The sequence below is a fragment of the Dermochelys coriacea genome, chromosome 3 (assembly GCF_009764565.3).
Source record: "Dermochelys coriacea isolate rDerCor1 chromosome 3, rDerCor1.pri.v4, whole genome shotgun sequence".
Classification (NCBI taxonomy): domain Eukaryota; kingdom Metazoa; phylum Chordata; order Testudines; family Dermochelyidae; genus Dermochelys; species Dermochelys coriacea.
In genome coordinates, this window is record NC_050070.1 from 50986418 (window position 1) to 51005490 (window position 19073).

Here is a 19073-nt window from a genome sequence, read left to right on the forward strand (position 1 = left end):
TGTGTACGTGCATGCCAGGCAACATAGCAGGTTGAAAGCACTCTGTATGCCAATAGACTGCTCTCACTGCACAAGGCAAATATATATATATGTGTCCAGATACTATACTGAGGGACATTTTAGATATGTGTATTACACAGAGCTGGCCAAAATCTTTTGACAAAATTGTGAAATATTCTAAATTGTTTTTGATAAATGAAATATGATTAAAATCAGTTCTGTATTGTATAATGATAACACATAGAGTTAACTGTGTATTTTATAGGATTTAATGTCATAATGATGGGTTCCCTGGGGGTGCCACCTGGAATTGGGGTACCACTGAGCCTGCCTGACCCACCAGCCTGGGCTCTCTCTCACATCGTGCTGCTGTGGCAAATTGCTAAGCTCTCCAAGCCTGCTCTTTCACCAGCATACACACAGATAAGGACACACCCAGCTACAGCATCACACAGATGCTGAGATCAGCTCTGCACGGGAAGGCTCAGCTATGGAACTGCCCAGTTACTCAAGTGCACAGTCCCCTTTGAAGGGCAAACCCAAAATTATACCATCTTGTACTGCAAGATTCACTGCAAACTGAGCTTAACACACTAGCTAGGTAGAATATGAATTAGCAAATTCTCATCCTGAGTGATAAACATACTGGCAGATTCTTAAAGTATAATCTGCCTTCGCTTTCCTAAGTTTTCATCCCCAGGCTAGAAATCCCTCTAGTCTAGGACCATCAATTCCTATAGTTCAGTCTTTTTTCCTCAGGTGTTTCAGGTGTGTTGTTGTAGAAGGGAGTGAGGTACCATCATGATGTCATTTTATATTTTCTTCCCACTTGCTGGAAAGCTCTTTTGCTGTGATCTGGATCAAACAGTTCCCATTGTGCCATGCTATCTCTGAAAGGTTTCTATTGTACACAGTTCCTGGGGTAATCCTTGTGCTTGGGGGCATTTCCTCAATAAGCCATTAACACTGTTTGGCCTTTTTACTGTTGTACCGGAAAGGCTGCTTGTGGGTGTTTTCAAACTCACAACATGTTTCAGTAACATACACATAGCCAATCTCCATAACTTCACATACGACGATAGCACATACAATCCAACGAGATATTAATGTCTAGCAGATCAAGACTTTTAGAATGATACCTCACAAGGCATACTTTGTACAAAACATATCCTAATTACATGACAGTGGTGAATATTGGGGTGCCAGGGTGTCACACTCAGCCTTTTCTAGTATTGCTTTAAAATTTTATATTTGGGGAGTGCTTTGGGGAAAGAGGTTTGAGAAATTTAGAAGACCAAACTGAGGGTGGAACTTCTTAACAAAGCTTAAACAAATAGATGTCACAGATGGGCTAAACAGCTGCAACAAAAGTACAAAGCATCTCTAAATATAGATGGGGACATTCTGACACTGCAAGTAAGTCACATGTTTTGATATCTGCTGAACATTTGAACTTAATGAATACTGTCAAGTAGTTTTAAAATAATTTGTAGATGCATCACTCTAGAATCTTAGTGACATTAGTGAGAGAAACACTTCAGAAATACCTTAGACAGAAGTGACATGTTTTAGAATAGAATTGTGCAAGGAAGAAGAGCATACTGAACAATGTACTTCTGAGACTGTCAACATATTATACATAACTTGAGAGGTGCTGTAGGCAGGATAGCTGTTTTGAGGACACCTGAAAGAACTGATTGTTCCCATGATCTTTACTTTGGGTGTGTATTTGGGTTTGTCTACATTGGCACTTTTTTGGCAAAACTTTTGTCATTCAAGGGTGTCAAAAACACCCCACCCCATGACAAAAGTTTTATCGACGAAAAGTGCCGGTGTGAACAGCATTTTGTCGGCAAGAGAGCTCTCCTGCCAACAAAGCTGCTGCTGCTTGTGGGGGGTGGAAGTTTTTTGTCGTCAGGCGAGCTCTCTCCTGCCGATAAACAGCAGCTACACTGCATGCCTTTTAGCGGCATGGCTGTAGCGGCATAGCTGTGTTGCTAAAAGCTTCATAGTGTAGCCATAGCCTTTGTGTGAGGGAGATAGGAAGAGACTATAGTCCCAACTTGGTGGAACCGGGGACAGAATAAGCCCACTGCTTCTCCTGCATGTCACAAGAGGCAATTAAAAGGGGGCTGCCTGGAGAGGGATGGGCTACGCCAGGTTAGAAATTTGCCCATGACACATCATATGATGAGCAAGTCAACCATGTCCATACCGGATTGGTCTCAGCCTGGGTTAATAATGACCATGCCATCCGTCTCCCACCAAGATCATTGAGAAAAATAGGGAGTTGAAATAATTCACACAAATGCAAGAAGGCTGGGAAACAAGAAGGGAGAACTGGAAGTCTTGGTACAGTCAAGGAATTATGATGTGATTGGAATAACAGAGACTTGGTGGGATAACTCACATGACTAGAATACTATCATGGATGGATATAAACTGTTCAGGAAGGACAGGCAGGTCAGAAAAGGTGGGGAAGTTGCATTGTAAGTACGAGAGCAGTATGAGTGCTCAGAGCTCCAGTATGAAACTGCAGAAAAACCTGAGAATCTCTGGATTAGGTTTAGAAGCGTGAGCAACAAGGGTGATGTCATGGTGGGAGTCTGCTATAGACCACCAGACCAGGGGGATGAGGTGGACGAGGCTTTCTTCCGGCAACTAACAGAAGTTACTAGATCACAGGCCCTGGTTCTCATGGGGGACTTCAATCACCCTGATATCTGCTGGGAGAGCAATACAGCAGTGCACAGACAATCCAGGAAGTTTTTGGAAAGTGTAGAGGACAATTTCCTGGTGCAATGCTGGAGGAACCAACTAGGGGAAGAGCTCTTCTTGACCCGCTGCTCACAAACAGGGAAGAATTAGTAGAGGAAGCAAAAGTGGATGGGAACCTGGGAGGCAGTGACCATGAGATGGTCAAGTTCAGGATCCTGACAAAAGGAAGAAAGGAGAGCAGCAGAATGCAGACCCTGGACTTCAGAAAAGTAGACTTTGACTCCCTCAGGGAACTGATGGGCAGGATCCCCTGGGAGAATAACATGAGGGGGAAAGGAGTCCAGGAAAGCTGGCTGTATTTTAAAGAATCCTTATTGAGGTTGCAAGAACAAACCATCCCGATGTGTAGAAAAAATAGTAAATATGGCAGACAACCAGCTTGGCTTAACAGTGAAATCCTTGCTGATCTTAAACACAAAAAAGAAACTTACAAGAAGTGGAAGCTTAGACAAATGACCAGGGAGGAGTATAAAAATATTGATCAGGCATGCAGGAGTGAAATCAGGAAGGCCAAATCACAACTGGAGTTGCAAGTAGCAAGGGAGGGTAAGAGTAACAAGAAGGGTTTTTACAGGTATGCTAGCAACAAGAAGAAGGTGGAAAGGAAGGGGGAAAGTGTGGGCCCCTTACTGAAAGGGGGAGGCAATATAGTGACAGAGGATGTGGAAAAAGCTGAACTACTCAATGCTTTTTTTGCCTCAGTCTTCACAGAAAAGGTCAGCTCCCACACTACTGCACTGGGCAGCACAAGATGGGGAGGAGGTGAGCAGCCCTCAGTGGTGAAATAACAGGTTAATGACTATTTAGAAAAGTTGGATATGGACAAGTCCATGGGGCCAGATGCAATGCATCTGAGGGTGCTGAGAGAGTTGGCTGATGTGATTGCAGAGCCATTGGCCATTATCTTTGAAAACTCATGGCGATTGGGGAAGGTCCCAGATTATTGGAAAAAGGCAAATACGGTGCCCATTTTTAAAAAAGAGAAGAAGGAGAATCTGGGGAACTACAGATTTGTCAACCTCACTTCAGTCTCTGGAAAAATCATGGAGCAGGTCCTCAAGGAATCCACTTTGAAGCACTTGGAGGAGATAAAGGTGATAAGGAACAGTCAATACGGATTCACCAAGGGCAAGTCGTGCCTGACCAACCTGATTGCCTTCTATGATGAGATAACTGGCTCTGTGGATATGGGGAAAGTGGTGCATATAATATAACTTGACTTTAGCAAAGCTTTTGATACAGTTTCGCTCAGTATTCTTGCTAGCAAGTTAAAAAAGGATTGATTGGATGAATGGACTATAAGGTGGATAGAAAGCTGGCTAAATCATCAGACTCAACCAGTAGTGATCAACAGCTCAGTATCTAGTTGGCAGCTATTATCAAGCGGAATGCCCCAGAGGGCATTGTTTTGGGGCCTGTTTTGTTCAACATCTTCATTTATAATCTGGATGATGGGATGGATTACACCCTTGGCAAGTTCGCAGATGACACTAAGCTGGGGGAGAGGTAGATACACTGGAGGGTAAGGATAGGGTCCAAAGTGATCTCGAAAAATTGGAGGATTGGGCCAAGAGAAATCTGATGAGTTTCAACAAGGACAAGTACAGAATCCTGCATTTAGGATGGAAGAATCCCATACACTGCTATAAGCTGGGTTCTGACTGGCTAAGCGGGCAGTTCTGCAGAAAAGGACAGCGTACAAGAAGCTGGATATGAGTCAACAGTGTGCCCTTATTGCCAAGAAGGCTAATGGCATATTGGGCTGCATTAGTAGAAGCATTGCCAGCAGATTGAGGGAAGTGATTATGTCCCTCTATTCGGCACTGGTGAGGCCACATCTGGAGTATTGTGTCCAGTTTTGGGCCCCCCACTACAGAAAGGATGATGACAAATTGGAGAGAGTCCAGCGGAGGGAAACAAAAATTATTAGGGGGCTGGGGCATATATCTTATGAGGAGAGGCTGAGGGAATTGGGCTTATTTAGTCTGCAGAAAAGAAGAATGAGGGGGGATTTGATAGCAGCCTTCAACTACCTGAAGGGGGTTCCAAAGAGGCTGGAGCTCGGCTGCTTTCAGTGGTGGCAGATGACAGAACAAGGAGCAATGGTTTCAAGTTGCAGTGACGGAGGTCTAGGTTGGATATGAGGAAAAACTTTTTCACTAGGAGGGTGGTAAAGCACTGGAATGGGATAACTAGGGAGGTGGTGGAATCTCCATCCTTAGAGGTTTTTAAGGCTCAGCTTGACAAAGCCCTGGCTGGGATGATTTAGTTGGGGTTGGTCCTGCTTTGAGCAGGGGGTTAGATGGAGATTTTCCTTTGACTTTTTTTATTTTTTTGTGGGAAACTTTTGAAATGAAACAAAGCAATATTTTAATTGTTTTAATTCAAAATGAAGTAAACTGTTTCATTTAATTCAGTTTGTAAAACCTGAAACATTTCAGATTCCCCCCTGGCCCTTTTCATGGCCATGGAATGCAATAAAATAGAGGATGTATAGGTTTTATCTCCACTTTTTTCTACTCTGTAACTTTTTAAAACTTCCTCGACTTTTGAAAATTTTTGAAAATTGAAACAAAAATTTAAATGTGAAAAACATGAAAATTTTCATTTTGTTCCATTTGAAAATTTCTCATCATTTAAAAAAAATAACTGAACACATTATTTTCCCATGACAATTTTCACCTTTGATAAAACATCGTTTTTTAGAGGAAATAATGACCAGATCTAATACATAACTTTAAGTACATGCATAAGTGCTTTACTGAACAGGGATAGACTACTGAATCAGGGCCTTGCTGCATATTTATACCAGTGTGACTCCAGTATAGTGCATTGTGTGGTACATTCCACACTGTATCCACTGTAGGCTTCCTGTCCCACTATAGAGCTTACTCAGGCAAGACAAGGAGCTTTTAGCTGGCAAGTGGAGGCAGGAGATACTTTTGCTTCTACTCTTAGGTTTCCTGCCCTTTGTCTCCCAGGAGGAGAGAGAGGGGTCTGTAAAGCTGGAGAGGGACCGGGACCAACAATAGATTGTATATAGAAAAGGGGTGAGGAGGAAGCAGGATCTACACCTTATTCACACGATGGGACGGAGGAGAAGGGGGAAGGGAGCTGAGCTGATTTTGAGCTTCTGGGCTACTATTCTCTCTTCTTAGCTCTTGTGAATAATGTCAACGAGCACAGTTTCTTCCTATTCACCCTTCCTCTATCTAAATCTACTGTTGGCTCCTGGACAGCTCTCTGTCTCCCGTTGCAGGCTTTTTGGAGGGGAAGGCGAGAGAAAAGCAGGGTGCCCAAAGCTGCAAGAAGGCTGGGAGTACCTGGGCTCCAGGAAAGCCTTACAGCACCCAGCAGACACCACCTTCTGTCCCCATTCAGCAGGCAGAGAGACAGGCAAGCACTAACTAAGGGAGGGAAGGAAGATGGTATCTGATGTTAATTGGGAGAGGGCAGTTGGGACAGTGAAAATAAGCACCCTGATTTAACTGACAGGATTATTATCTCTCCAAACCTGGATAAGGACCCCTGCAACCCATGCACCAGGCCTGAAATGACCAAAGTGTGAAGCACCTGTGTTTTTTCATAATCACACTATAAACAATAGATGTAGTGGCTTTTAGTATATATTATTATAAGATGCATATAGAATTAAGTTTTTTTTCACTATATAATTTATATAAATCATTTTTTCATTGGTAACACTCCTTCACATTAATCTATTACGGATTACAAACCAGATTTGATTCTTATAAACCATTGTAATCTGTCATTTATAGCATGGTGCACAACAACATACAGGTGTTCCACTTTTAGGTAATTTCACATATAACAATGACTTGTGTCTCACACTGCCAATTTTCTGAGTTGAGAGGTCTGAGTAACTCTATTGATGTAACTTTTATTTAACTTTCCTCAATATAGCATTAATCATGTGTTCTCTTTTCTCTGTGTTGTTTCCAAAGATCTGCTTGGCTTTGGAAATGATACCACTTATATAGTGGTCTGGGTTCAGCAAATGAAGATAACAGTTAAAACTTTCAATAGTGCCTAAGCAATTTAAGAGCCTAAGACTCATTTATGAGACTATGCATTGTAATAGTAAGCCAACAGTTATGTATGGCAAGGCAAATACGAAACAAAATTTAAAGATGTACTTTTTGAATTTTTAAAAGAATAGGTTGGGACCACAATCAGTGGAATAATCATCTAAAATAATTTCACACATCCACGCTTATGTTCTTTCCATCACCACAAGATTTAAACAAGATTTCAGTGGAGTTATGCTTACCTACTTGAGGCTGAATTTGACTGATTGTCTTTATCATTTGTCTCTTTCATATGCCTGTTACAGAATATTCATCACTCCCAAACTACCATGGACAAATTCAGTTCTCATTTATACTAATGTAACATCACTGACTTTCATGGCATATTCCTTATTTACATTAGTATAAGAGAGCTCAGAATCTGGCCCTCTGTCTTTAACCATAGCTCAATACATTGCTTAGGCCAGGTTCTCATCTCATATTCAGAAGCAAAATGGAGGCATTAAAAAAAGGATTTTGTAAGTAATTGAAAGGAGAAATAAGAAAAGAGGAAACTGCTTCTCTGTATCTTCCTTTGGAGACCCTCGCCGTACTTGAAAAAGTCTGTTCTTGGACCTTTATGCTAACCACTTCCTTAATAATATACCTATTAAGATATACCCACTTGCATTGTGTTCTGTTTACATTTTATGGAGTGGGTAGGACATTAGGAATGGACTGACAGCAAATGACCTGGAAAAATATCTCTAAATAGAAAGTACAACAAACCTGATCATCATCCAAGCAGTTCTTTCAACACTGGCCTGAAGCCTTACAATATGCAGCTTTCTACCCAAGGAAATTCCCCTTGTGCATCTACTGTCAACAAGGTGCTACATTTAGATTGTAGATCTGCACTACTCTGAAGGTGACATTGTGTAACAAACACAGCTAAATATGAGCAACTCACTTGCAGACAGATTTTCATTCCACAAAGCTTTTGTAACTTGGAGCCTGTATTCCCATTTCAGCATTTTAAAGTTGGTTGAATACATTGGGGGGAAATATATTTCACATGAAAAATGTACTGAGCCTTCGGAATGGCAAATATTACCAGAAAATGTAGTTTAAAATATGTATCATTGTGAGTAATATATGCATAGGTGACAGTCCACTGGGAGGGATGGCTCCTTTATTCCTGTGTTGTAACACGTATAACAACATAATTAGGGATCCCATAAAATAGCCTCACTTGCATATCTTTATATTGTAAAGAAGAAATATCAAACACCGAGGCTTGGTCTAAAACACTGTAATACATACAATTGCTCATCTCTGCAGGAATTATTCTTGCTTTTGGGGTTACATGAGAATACCCTACCCTTCCTTGCATCTGATGAAGTGAGCTGTAGTTCACGAAAGCTTATGGTCAAATAAATGTGTAGTCTCTAAGATGCCACAAGTACTTTTCTTTTTGCGGATACAGACTAACACGGCTGCTACTCTGAAACCTACCCTTTCTGTTAGCTCTGACTCAGTGCTGCCTGGTATTCCTCCCCACTCTGCTTCTTACAATGGTATACACATTGAGTGTATGACTAACACTTTGGAGCCAGTATCATATTCTTGCCTAATATGCAATTTTAAAAAATCCATGTAGGAACTATATGTGTATACTTCCATTCTGGGGCTTCAATAACTAAACAGACCACTTTTGTCTCACTTTTGGGGTTTGTGAGTTCACCAGAATCTTGTAATAGAATCACAATTTTACATTTCCCTCTTGCTTCTCCCTGGCAGCTGGACAGGGAGCAGGACGGAGCCACTTCTGCCTGAGAGAGCCTGGTTGGGAGGCAGCAGCAGCCTGCTCCCTGCCCAGGCTCAGCTGCCAGTGACAAAGTCTGAGCACACCAGCGGGAGAAGGGGGGGCTCAGTCCCTCTTCTGTTTATGATACATAATAGTTTAATCTTCTATGGGCTGTAACACTTTGGTCTAATTCCAATGAGAGGGTGCTGGCTGGTGTTGGTTGCTTGTGATATACAGGAGGTCAGACTAAATGATCTGGTGGTCCCTTCTGGCCTTAATCTCTATTACTCTATGCTGAGGCCTTTGACAATTTAAGACCATTAAAAATCCTTGGCCTTGCTTTCATGTAATCCCTAGTTATCTGGCCAAATGCATATTTGAGTAATTGTATTCTGTTTATGTAAGATTCTCTCTATTTTTAAATGGGATAAAGTATTCTTTACTTTCTATTCCAAGCTATGATGTAGTGTTGATGTGAACTGTTAAATGGCTGTTTTTTTCTGTCCTGGAGGTAGATGCACTTTTGTTTAAGACAGCGACTACTTGTAATTCACAAAACTGTTGACATAGGTTATAATTCTACTGTTAATTAGAAGGGTGAAACTGCCATTAAATTCTTAGAAGTTGAACTAATCTAGTGGAGGGTAAAATAGACCAAGTTGGTCGTTCTAATTATAACATTACTTAGCACAGGGAGAACACTTGTTGGGCTATACTGCCTAGAATCCTTAGCAGGCAGCTGTTGGGTTTGTGACTTTTAAGAGACTAGAAAATAAAGCATGGTGAATTGCTACAACAGAATTCAGGATTTCTGTCTTCTGTCTTCCCACTATGAGGGAAGAGGCACATTATATGCTGCCCTCTTTTCCAGAATTTATCATGGTTGGTTTTGCTGAGGAAGAGGGAAGCCTTGTCCCACCCTGCACTACAGAGATCCTTGTACTAGTACTTTAAAGAAACTGTAGGCCGGGTTTTACTTTCTCCCAGCACTGGCTGCTGCCAGTTTCTATGCCCTTGTCTACTCCTCCATAATTCCAGGAATAAGGGTAGCCTGGCCTCCCAAAGTTCCCTCTCTGGCCTTAAAGGGGCAGTATATCCCCTAACAATAATGTTTGAGATCCACTGCTAAACAGCTTTTCTTTGTAGACAACAGATAATGCTTCTTTAATGCCTAAGTCCTAAGTACAAATAGCATCTGTATGGTCAGTGAATCGCAGGAGAAGATATTGATATAAACTTGTACGATTTAAAAAGGCAAAGATAAAGAGGAGAAACACTGTCATCTTTATATGAATCAAGTCAACCTACTTGATTAACATTACTAATTCCCATCTATCCTCCTGTTCCTGTCCGTCGATTCATGTCAAAACACCTTGCTAAATTTTATATCATCCTTACCATCATTGCAGAGGATTCCAGATTTTCCATAAGGACAGAGGCAAACAGCATCTTGGCTGGATTTTGGAAAACAAGTAGCACCGTTCCCACATGGATTCTCGTCACAAGTTGTGAACTGACAAAGTTTTCCAGAGTAGAGTCCAGGGCACTCACAGAACCAGTTTTCTGTATCACTGATAGATTTAAATAAAAAACCTATAAATATCAAAATATTCTTAAAAGAAAAAGCATTTTCTTCAATTTCATAAAAATCCAAGTAATTTCAACTTTATTATTGAAACACTTTTTCCTCTTTGCTCTTAGCTCATGGTTCAAATGTAAGCATTTTTTCAGTTTATGTAGCTTACACTGGAAATGGATAACTGCTTTATAGGTTACTTGACTTAAAAGGCTCTACTTTCAATAACCCATGCTATATTTTTAATGTATTTCTCCTTTCATTTCACAGTATGCGACATTTTTCAGAGCTTCTCATTCAGTATTTGTGGTTCTGCTTTCGGAAATAAAGCTTAAAATAACTGTTAAAGAAAAAACTGCTGTTCCCTAATGTCTTAAAAGGAGAAAGAGAGAGAGAGAAATGTAAACCCATACAGAACATCTGGATATATACTTAAGTATTTGCAATAGCACTTGAGAATACAGTAGGACCTGAAAGAAGATAGAAATTTAAATTGAACCAGAATATTGAAAAGTAACATGTCTTCCTGCATACTTCCTATGTTGTCATTTATGGAGACATTAAATGAATTCAAAAGGATAAGAGAAAAATTAAGTTTTAACCAATCTTAGTTTCTTTTGAATGGGGTGAGGAAAACAAATATTAGGCAGTTGAGTTAGGCCATTCATATACATTATTTTTAAACATATCCATACCATGGTGGTGGGTGTGGTATAAATACCTAAATAGACAGAGACTTGCATGTGGCTAAAATGCTATATTAATGACTGCATGCCATGCATCTCAGGTTATTGTGTGTTATTAGGATCACTGTCATTAAAAGCTCCTGATTTATGACAGAAATTAGGTTGACAACAAGACGGATTGTTTTGTATGGTTGGTACAGATTCTCAGCATCCTGAACTTGCAAACACATCTGTTCTGCACTTGATAAGGTCATACATGCCTACGGTCTGATTGCAGAAGACGTGATGTGAGCCAAGTCAAACCACAGCCATTATGTTTTTCCTGATAATAACATAATCCTTAGAAACTTTAGTGATAAAAAGTCAAAGGAATGTGACTTTACAAAATATGATCACTGCTTACAAAATGCAGATAAAACAGACAGATTAGAGGAAATAATCTAGAGCTGAGAGAACTCCAGCATTTATTTACTGAAGACAATAAATAACTCTGCTGACAGTCTTTGTTTCTAACAGTTCATTAGTGTATTTCTAAACTGACCACCCACAGTTCCAGGAGTGGGAGAATCTCAGCTGGAAAGTCTACCAGAATGAATCCTCCTGAATAGTGCCTCCAGACACCTTTAAAAAAGAAAATTGCTATCAGCTGCAGTAATAAATTTCTGTGTATAGTCTATTCTATTTATAGAGCCACTGCAGAGACTGGGAGAGGAATGTAAACGAGATACTGAATTGCTTTGGTTTGTGCAGCACTGAGGAGCCGGTTTTCAACGGTTTTAATATGTTATTATGGAGTTCAGCTAATTAAAAAAGCAATAATCCTACTGTGAAATCTTCCTGGAAACTTTCAATTGAGCTTGAAGATCTTCTTCCCTCTAATTAATTATCAGATATAGTTATATATGTGAGTGGGAGAGTAAGGAGCATCATTGGTGCTGGAAAATATACAGTGAGCTTAATCTTTTTCTCTTTATAAAACCAAAGCCTTTACATTGGTGATATGCGTCATGTTCTAATTGTACATTAACATTGCACATTTCTGTGTACAGTTATTTGTTGCATTCTGTGAAAGTTTGAAAATTACAATTTTGAGAAAAATAATTACTAGTATTCAGCATATATATCAAGAGGAACAAATATATAACACAATTTTATACATATTAACCTGCCAGAGCACCATCCCCAAAAATGAAGCAAAGCAAATGATTTTTAAAAAATTCCCTGAAATATAATGAATGGAAGGTATAGAGCAGGAACATATAATAACTAACCACAGAGGGAAAAATCACAACTAATTAATAAGCATTACTCAGTCAGAATACTGAAATGCAAAGTCACAGATATCTTATTTTTGTCCTTTCCTACAGCAATCTGTGCCTGTGTCTGGTAAAAAAGAGTCAAGGACTTCCATGTTCCAGTGACAAGAGAGATTAATTTAATGGAATAAATATATAAATATTCCAAAGACACGGGGCCTCTCTCTTTTCTTCCAGATGGGGTTCTGTACGGCTTTGCAAGCTGCTGTAATTCAGATCTGTGCAAAATGGTTCAAAGTGCTATCAAATCAGAATAGTAACATTTTCCACCCAGTACAAGTGTAAATGACTTCAGGGTAGAAACCATTGGATATTCATGTCCTGGAACTGAAGAGAGTGGACAACCAGAAGTCCGACGTAGAGGGACAGAAAATGCCTCAGCAGCTTTATGAGGATATAAACTTAAAGAAAAATTTAAAGTGTCTTGCTGAAATGTCTTTGTCCAATTGATGATCCATCAATAGAAATTCAAACTGTGTATAGCCCCTAACACAAAGAGGGCCCTGATCCCCAATTGAGGACTCTAGGAGCTACAGAAATACAAATATAGAGACCACCATATGAGTTAAGAGGAGTCATGGGGAAGGGAAAGAAAATTCTGTGGACTGGGGTGGAAGAGGGAGGCATCATAATATTCTGCCTCCAGTCCTGTAGCGTGTGAGGAAACAGGTCTGGGAGAGAAGGGTTGCCCTCCACGCGTTTGTACTTCCCAGCCTCACAGAGTATTAACTGGTAAATTTTTGCTGATCATTTCCCACCTTTACTCTGGAATGCCTCTAACACTGGAATCTATCAGTACTTGGATAAGAAAAAAAATCTAGAATACTTAGATGGTGCAGGAAGTGGTATTGATGGTGCAGTAGATGGAACTCTTCCCCCGAATAAGTAGCAAACTAATTCCCCAGTTCAATGCTAGAGGAGCAGTGTGGTATTGAGGTGACATCTTTAAGATGAGGTAAAGCTCAGGATGTGACCACATATAATCATTAAATATCCCATTGCCCTTTTTCTTAGATTAGAAAGGATGTATTATGACCAATTTCTAACACGGTACACTGCAGATTCCATTGAATAAGTTATGTTACCAGATTTGCCCGTTACTTTGGGGTACGCTCATTTATTAGGTTTACTCTTTGGGGGGGGTGTAATTTTATTGATGTACTGCTTGTGTCACTTGTGTTCTCATATGGAGCTCTACTTCTCCCTGCTGCAAGTTCCCTCCCAATGGCGCTATCCTGGAGGACCTAGGTTCCCCAGGGCTGGGCTCTTCAAGCCCCAGAATCAGATGAACAAACACACACACACACACACACACACACACACACACACACACATTAACAGAGCGCATCTAAGAGGACCGGGTTAATAAGCACTCCCAAGCTGACCCCTTGTATGACACCTCCAAGCTGTCACCCTCATATGTCCCAGGTTCAGTACATACATACCTAACCCCATTTTCACTTTACAATTGTTCTGGTAGTAATCCACTTGATGAGCAAACCCTACAGGACTTTTGTGTGCTGCAGGGATCTTTAGCTTAGGTACAAGGAGTGTTGCTGCAGAGCGAATGGGGAAGCCAAAAAACACCCATGAGGGCGAGAGAAAGAGAGAGAGAAGCAACCAGCTTAACCATGAAAGTTATTTATTGCCAGGTAATGACCATACAAGGGGAGCCAAACAAACAAAAAAGTGATCATATTAAATCTAGCTTAAATTTGATTATAAAAGTCAGGTTTAGAAAACTATAACTGATCACACAAGTCAGGGTCAGAAGGCTATCCCTAGAGTGAGTGAGAGAGAGAGAGACAGACAGACAGACAGAGAGATGAGTTCTCACCACTCCATGAAGCTTGAATGGATCGGGGTTCCCAGGTGGTAGTGGTAGCTAAGGGTCCAGAGTGCTGGAGACAGGCAGAGCCCCCAGCATGATCAGTCAGGAGAAGATGAAGTCCCCATGAAACTGATTCAGATTTTGGATCCAGGCATCAGAACACTTACTTGAGCATGGGTAGGGGGTTTTGTAGGGAAAGAGCAATGGTTCAAGGGAGAACACTAGATTTGGTTATGAGTAAACTGATGGCTCAAGGGAGTATGCCAGAGTTGTTTTGTTCAGGCTAGACAATAGGAGCTGATCATTCCTGGCTATGGACGGTGTTCCTTGGAGGGAGTTCACAATGCAATTAGGCAGCTTCTGTAATTTGGATACCAATAAAGGATTTATTACTAGAATTGGTCTGATAACTACTGAGCTGGTGTCTGCAGGCATGGATTCATTAACATCTGGAGCAGAGATCCCCCATCATGAAGTGCTTTCCTACTTTTCTCGTCCCATAGTTCAGTGCGGTTCTTGCCTTGGAATATTTGTTCTCCATTCTGTATGCTAATGGAGATGCCTCCCTGTCCCATCTTCAATGCAAATGAGGGTAGGGGGAGTTTCCTTAATCCTGTTACCCTTGTCTGAAGGGTGTGTCTCCTTTTCATTTCTTTTCGTAAGTCTTTCATCTGATCGGCTTTTGTTCAAGCTGAGGCTGGGGGTGTGTGTGAGGGAAGGTCTTTCATGAATCAGACAGCCTGAGTACTGCATCCTGGTTCCCCAAGAACACAGAGCTGACAGGTAACAGTTATTCCTCTTTCCTTCCTGTCATAATTGTTGTGGTGTTGTTGTGCAGTGTTATACAGACACTATTTCCACACTACCTAGTGATTTATCCTTGGTAAGTGAAGTGATTTGTTTCTTCATCCCTTACTACTGTTCAGACAATGTCCCTCCTATCCCGCACCACTTTTGAATCTCTTTCTGGTTTCCCATTGTCCATTGTAAACCTCTCAGCACCTTGGTTTTTCCATCTGTGGGGATATTACTACCTACCAAACTTTCAAGCTGCTTTTTGAATCTTGATGAAAGGCACTGTATAAAATTGTATTATTTGCATATCAGGCAGTCCTGATACCTGATACTCAGTCCAGGTTTTCCTCTTCATGTATGTGAGAAGGTACATTAGTAAGCTGGCTAGTATGTGAGCATGATGAAAAGGCATTAAACACACCTTAGCTATGATAAAATTAAGGTACATGAAAAATTTAGAGCCTGTAATGTGCTAGTGGGTTCAAAATTGTGCAACCCAAGTGCTTTTAGTACCATCACCACATTGCAGCTCATTGTGCATATCAAACATGTGGCATGAAGAATGTAGAAGTTTGTGGGAAGAAATTTCCTGCAAAAATTTTCTGAGAATAAATTGTAGATTTACATCACTCACAGACTGCCGAAAGTTCTTCTTCTTCTTCTTCTTTCTTCTTTCTTTTAAATATTAAGGGCTTAAAGTAGCTTCAGTCTTTATCAATTAAAACTTTTAATTTGTAATTACTTTTTTACACTTGGAAAGGTTAAATCTCTTCCTGGAAAGGGCTGACTTGATGTAAAGATGGATTGGGTTCTTCCTTTGAAAACCTCACTCAATAGCCAGCCCTCACTGCAATGCACTGTAGCGGGAAGCAACCTTATCTTATTAATGTCTTTAGAGATGTCAAAGGATAGTTTATAAAAAAGACATGTCTCCCTAGTTCACAGCAGGGTTTTTTCCAGTATATAATGTACCTGCCAATCTTACCTTGGACTATACAATTCCAAAAAAATCTAGTCAGGCTTCCTGCTGTTTTAATGCTTTCAACCATCTTTGCCTCAACAACGGTATCACTTCTAGAATCAGAATGCTTTTTGTTGGATTTACTGTTTTGAGCCTTTTTTCCTATCAGGATTTATTATTTTGAGAGCTCCGGTGATTTAGTTTAAATTTCCTTTCCTTTCACTGGAAGCAGTTTCTAAATTGCTTCTCTCTCTTAAGCCAATGCTATGTCATCTATAAGCTAAACAGTTTTTGAAAACTGTACTCCTGAAAACACGTTCAAAACTGGTTTAATCCATTCACGCTACTACACCGTGAACATGGTCTCTACTCTAAACTCTGTTTCGATCAGGCATATGTCCATAGTTCTGTTATTTGTTTCTAGGATAGATTAAAAACTGCATTCTACCAACTGTGCAACCCACTTTTAAACCACATTAGCTAGGTTCTTTAACTCAGTTTAGACATGCTATTGTGAAGAGGCTTGAATCACAAGGTGAGAAAGCGATCCAAGTCCCTCGTGTCTCTTTTCCAATTTACAAGAAAGAACCAGAGCACCTTGCAAGAGAAATGCTTACTTTTTATAAGCTTTTCACAAGGTTCCTCACCAAAGGCTCTAATGCAGAGTAGGCAGTCATGGGATAAGAGGGAAAGTCCTCTCAAGGATGAGTAACTGGTTAAAAGATAGGAAACAAAGGGTAAGAATAAATGGTCAGTTTTCACAGTGGAGAGAGGTAAAGTGTATGGTCCCCCAAGAGTCTGTACAGGGACCTGTTCTGTTCAACATATTCATAAATAATCTGGGAGAAGGGGTAAACAGTGAGGTGGCAATGTTTGCAGATGATATTAAACTGCCCAAGATAGTTAGGTCCAAAGCAGATAGTGAAGAATTACAAAGGGATCTCGCAAAACTGGATGACTGGGCAAGAAAATGGTAGATGAAATTCAATGTTGATAAATGAAAAGTAATGCACATTGGAAAATTCAATCTATACATACAAAATTTGGGGGTCTAAATTAGCTGTTACCACTCAAGAAAGAGATTGTGGAGTTATTGTGGATAGTTCTCTGAAAACATCTGCTCAGTGTGCAGCGGCAGTCAAAAAAATTAACAAAACATTAGGCAGCATTAGGAAACAGATAAGATGACAGAAAATATCATAGTGCCAGTACACAGTGCCAGTGCCATCCAGTGTACACCCACACCTTGAATACTGCATGCAGTTCTGGTACTCTATTAGAACTGGAAAAAGTATAGAGAAAAACAACAAAAATGATTAGGGGTATGTAACAGCTTCCATATGAGGAGAGATTAAAAAGACTGGGACTGTTCAACTAGGAGAAGAGATTACTGAAGGGAGGTATGGTAGAGGTCTATAATTTCATAAATAGTGTGGAGAAAGTGAATAGAGAAGTGTTATGAATGAGGTAGTCAGCTCTGCCACTCCATTACAAAGACTAAGTATGTGTGTGTAATATCCCTTTTTTTTACTCTGTGTCTGTCTTGTCTATTTAAATTGTAAATTCTTTGGGAGCAGGTACTGTCTACTGCTCTGTCTGTAAAGTGTCTAACACAATGTATAACCATTTGAACACAAAAGATGCTATGAGAATGCTACATACTAGCATTATTAATTATACTACAGGAAATCAGAAGTAAGCAACTATTGTGGTGTTTTTTTTAAAGTACATAATCTTTATTGATAACATGGATTGTCAGTCTTGTAGGTTGATCTTTTACTTCGATTGCTGCCTCAGTTCTGCATTTCGCACTTCCCTGAATGATGGCTGTATAACATTATACATTATATAACATTATATAACATTATAAAAGGTTTAGTGACCTAAAAAGTATGAAATCAAATGCTATAAAACTGAGTGTTGACATTTTTCAAATATGCGAGAACTGCACCAGTGAGTGTTGTAGAGAATTAGTATAGTTGGAAGACACACTACGCTGAACTAACTGAGAATGTAACCGGGAAAAAATGGTGTGTTATGTTCTCACCTTTATAACTGGAACAAAAGATTGTTTGCTTACCATTTTCCTAAACAGAATAGACTTAAAATATCTCATATGATTAGACTCCATTAAATCAGACATTAGGGAGATCAGCTAGATCAAGTAAAATGGTCTGACTCATTTACTTGTAGCTAAGTATAAGTGGCTGCCCTAGAAAAGCAGGTGTACTGAAGTATCATCTCTTATTTTAAGGGCAGACAAGTGATTGGATGACTACCAGAAACAAGCAGGTGATCCAAGTTTCCGGGTTTTTTAAGGGAAAGAAGTAATTTTTCTTCCCAATGAGATAAAAATGCTGATTAATTTCTTTAAGTATGGTACAATATATAATGGTGCAATATCAATAAAATTAGACTGGCTCTATACATAATGACATCATATCAATTGAAAGGGGATTGAAAATGAAGAAACAGGACTGGTAGCTGTGTGATTAAAATGAAAAGATCTTTAATAAATGCTTGGGATATTATCTTTTTTAATGCAATGGTTTGCTTTCAATGACACAGGTGTGCAGCGTAGTTCTGTAGAGACACAAAATAGATAGATATGAGTTAGGAGTAGGAAAAAAAAGTCTAGTAATATGCTCTAGGTTTTTAATTTGTAGCAAGAATGTGTCTTCTGTGATGTAAACCTGCTGGTTGTAACTAAACTTTTCTGTTTTCTGAAGATTTTTTTTTCATTGCTGTCTTCCAGTATTTTGTTATGTATCAATTTGAAGTTTAACCCTGTAAAACAGGTGGATGGATAATGAGTGACAGCGATCTGATACTATTCCATTAAATTAATTCTAGTGTTGGCATATTGTAAAGAATTGGCTGGTAGTGTGTACTGTAATGGGGCAAGGCCAGATGGCTACAGAAAAGTAGTGGGAGATAGATATATTAGCTCCAGGCTAAACAAATCCCTGGTACCAGGATAAGTTAAATGGCAGCTGCTTCAGGTCAATTAAGACACCTGGGGCCAATTAAGAACTTTCCAGAAGGCAGGGAGAACGCTAGGTTGCTTGGGACCCCTGAAGCCAATCAGGGGCTGGCTGAAACTAATTAAAAGCCTCCCAGTTAGTCAGGTGGGTGTGGATGTCAGGAGTTGTGGGAGGAAGTTGTGCTGTTGGAGAGACTGAGCAGTACATGCCATATCACGCACAAGGAAGGAGGCCCTGTGGTAAGAGTGAAGTGGAGCTTGAGGAAGTGGGGGACTGCTGTGGGGAAGTAGCCCAGGGAATTGTATGTGTCA

At 40.0% G+C, this 19073-nt stretch overlaps 1 protein-coding gene across 1 annotated transcript in view; it reads right to left on the reverse strand.

Moving 5' to 3' along the window:
* Positions 1-19073, reverse strand: part of LOC122459436 (protein eyes shut homolog) — a 196089-nt gene that overhangs the window by 78712 nt on the left and 98304 nt on the right. Inside the window, exon 2 of the mRNA XM_043511471.1 lies at positions 10012-10206. Within this exon, the coding sequence (XP_043367406.1) occupies positions 10012-10206 (195 nt within the window). The remainder of the gene's footprint in view (positions 1-10011; positions 10207-19073) is intronic.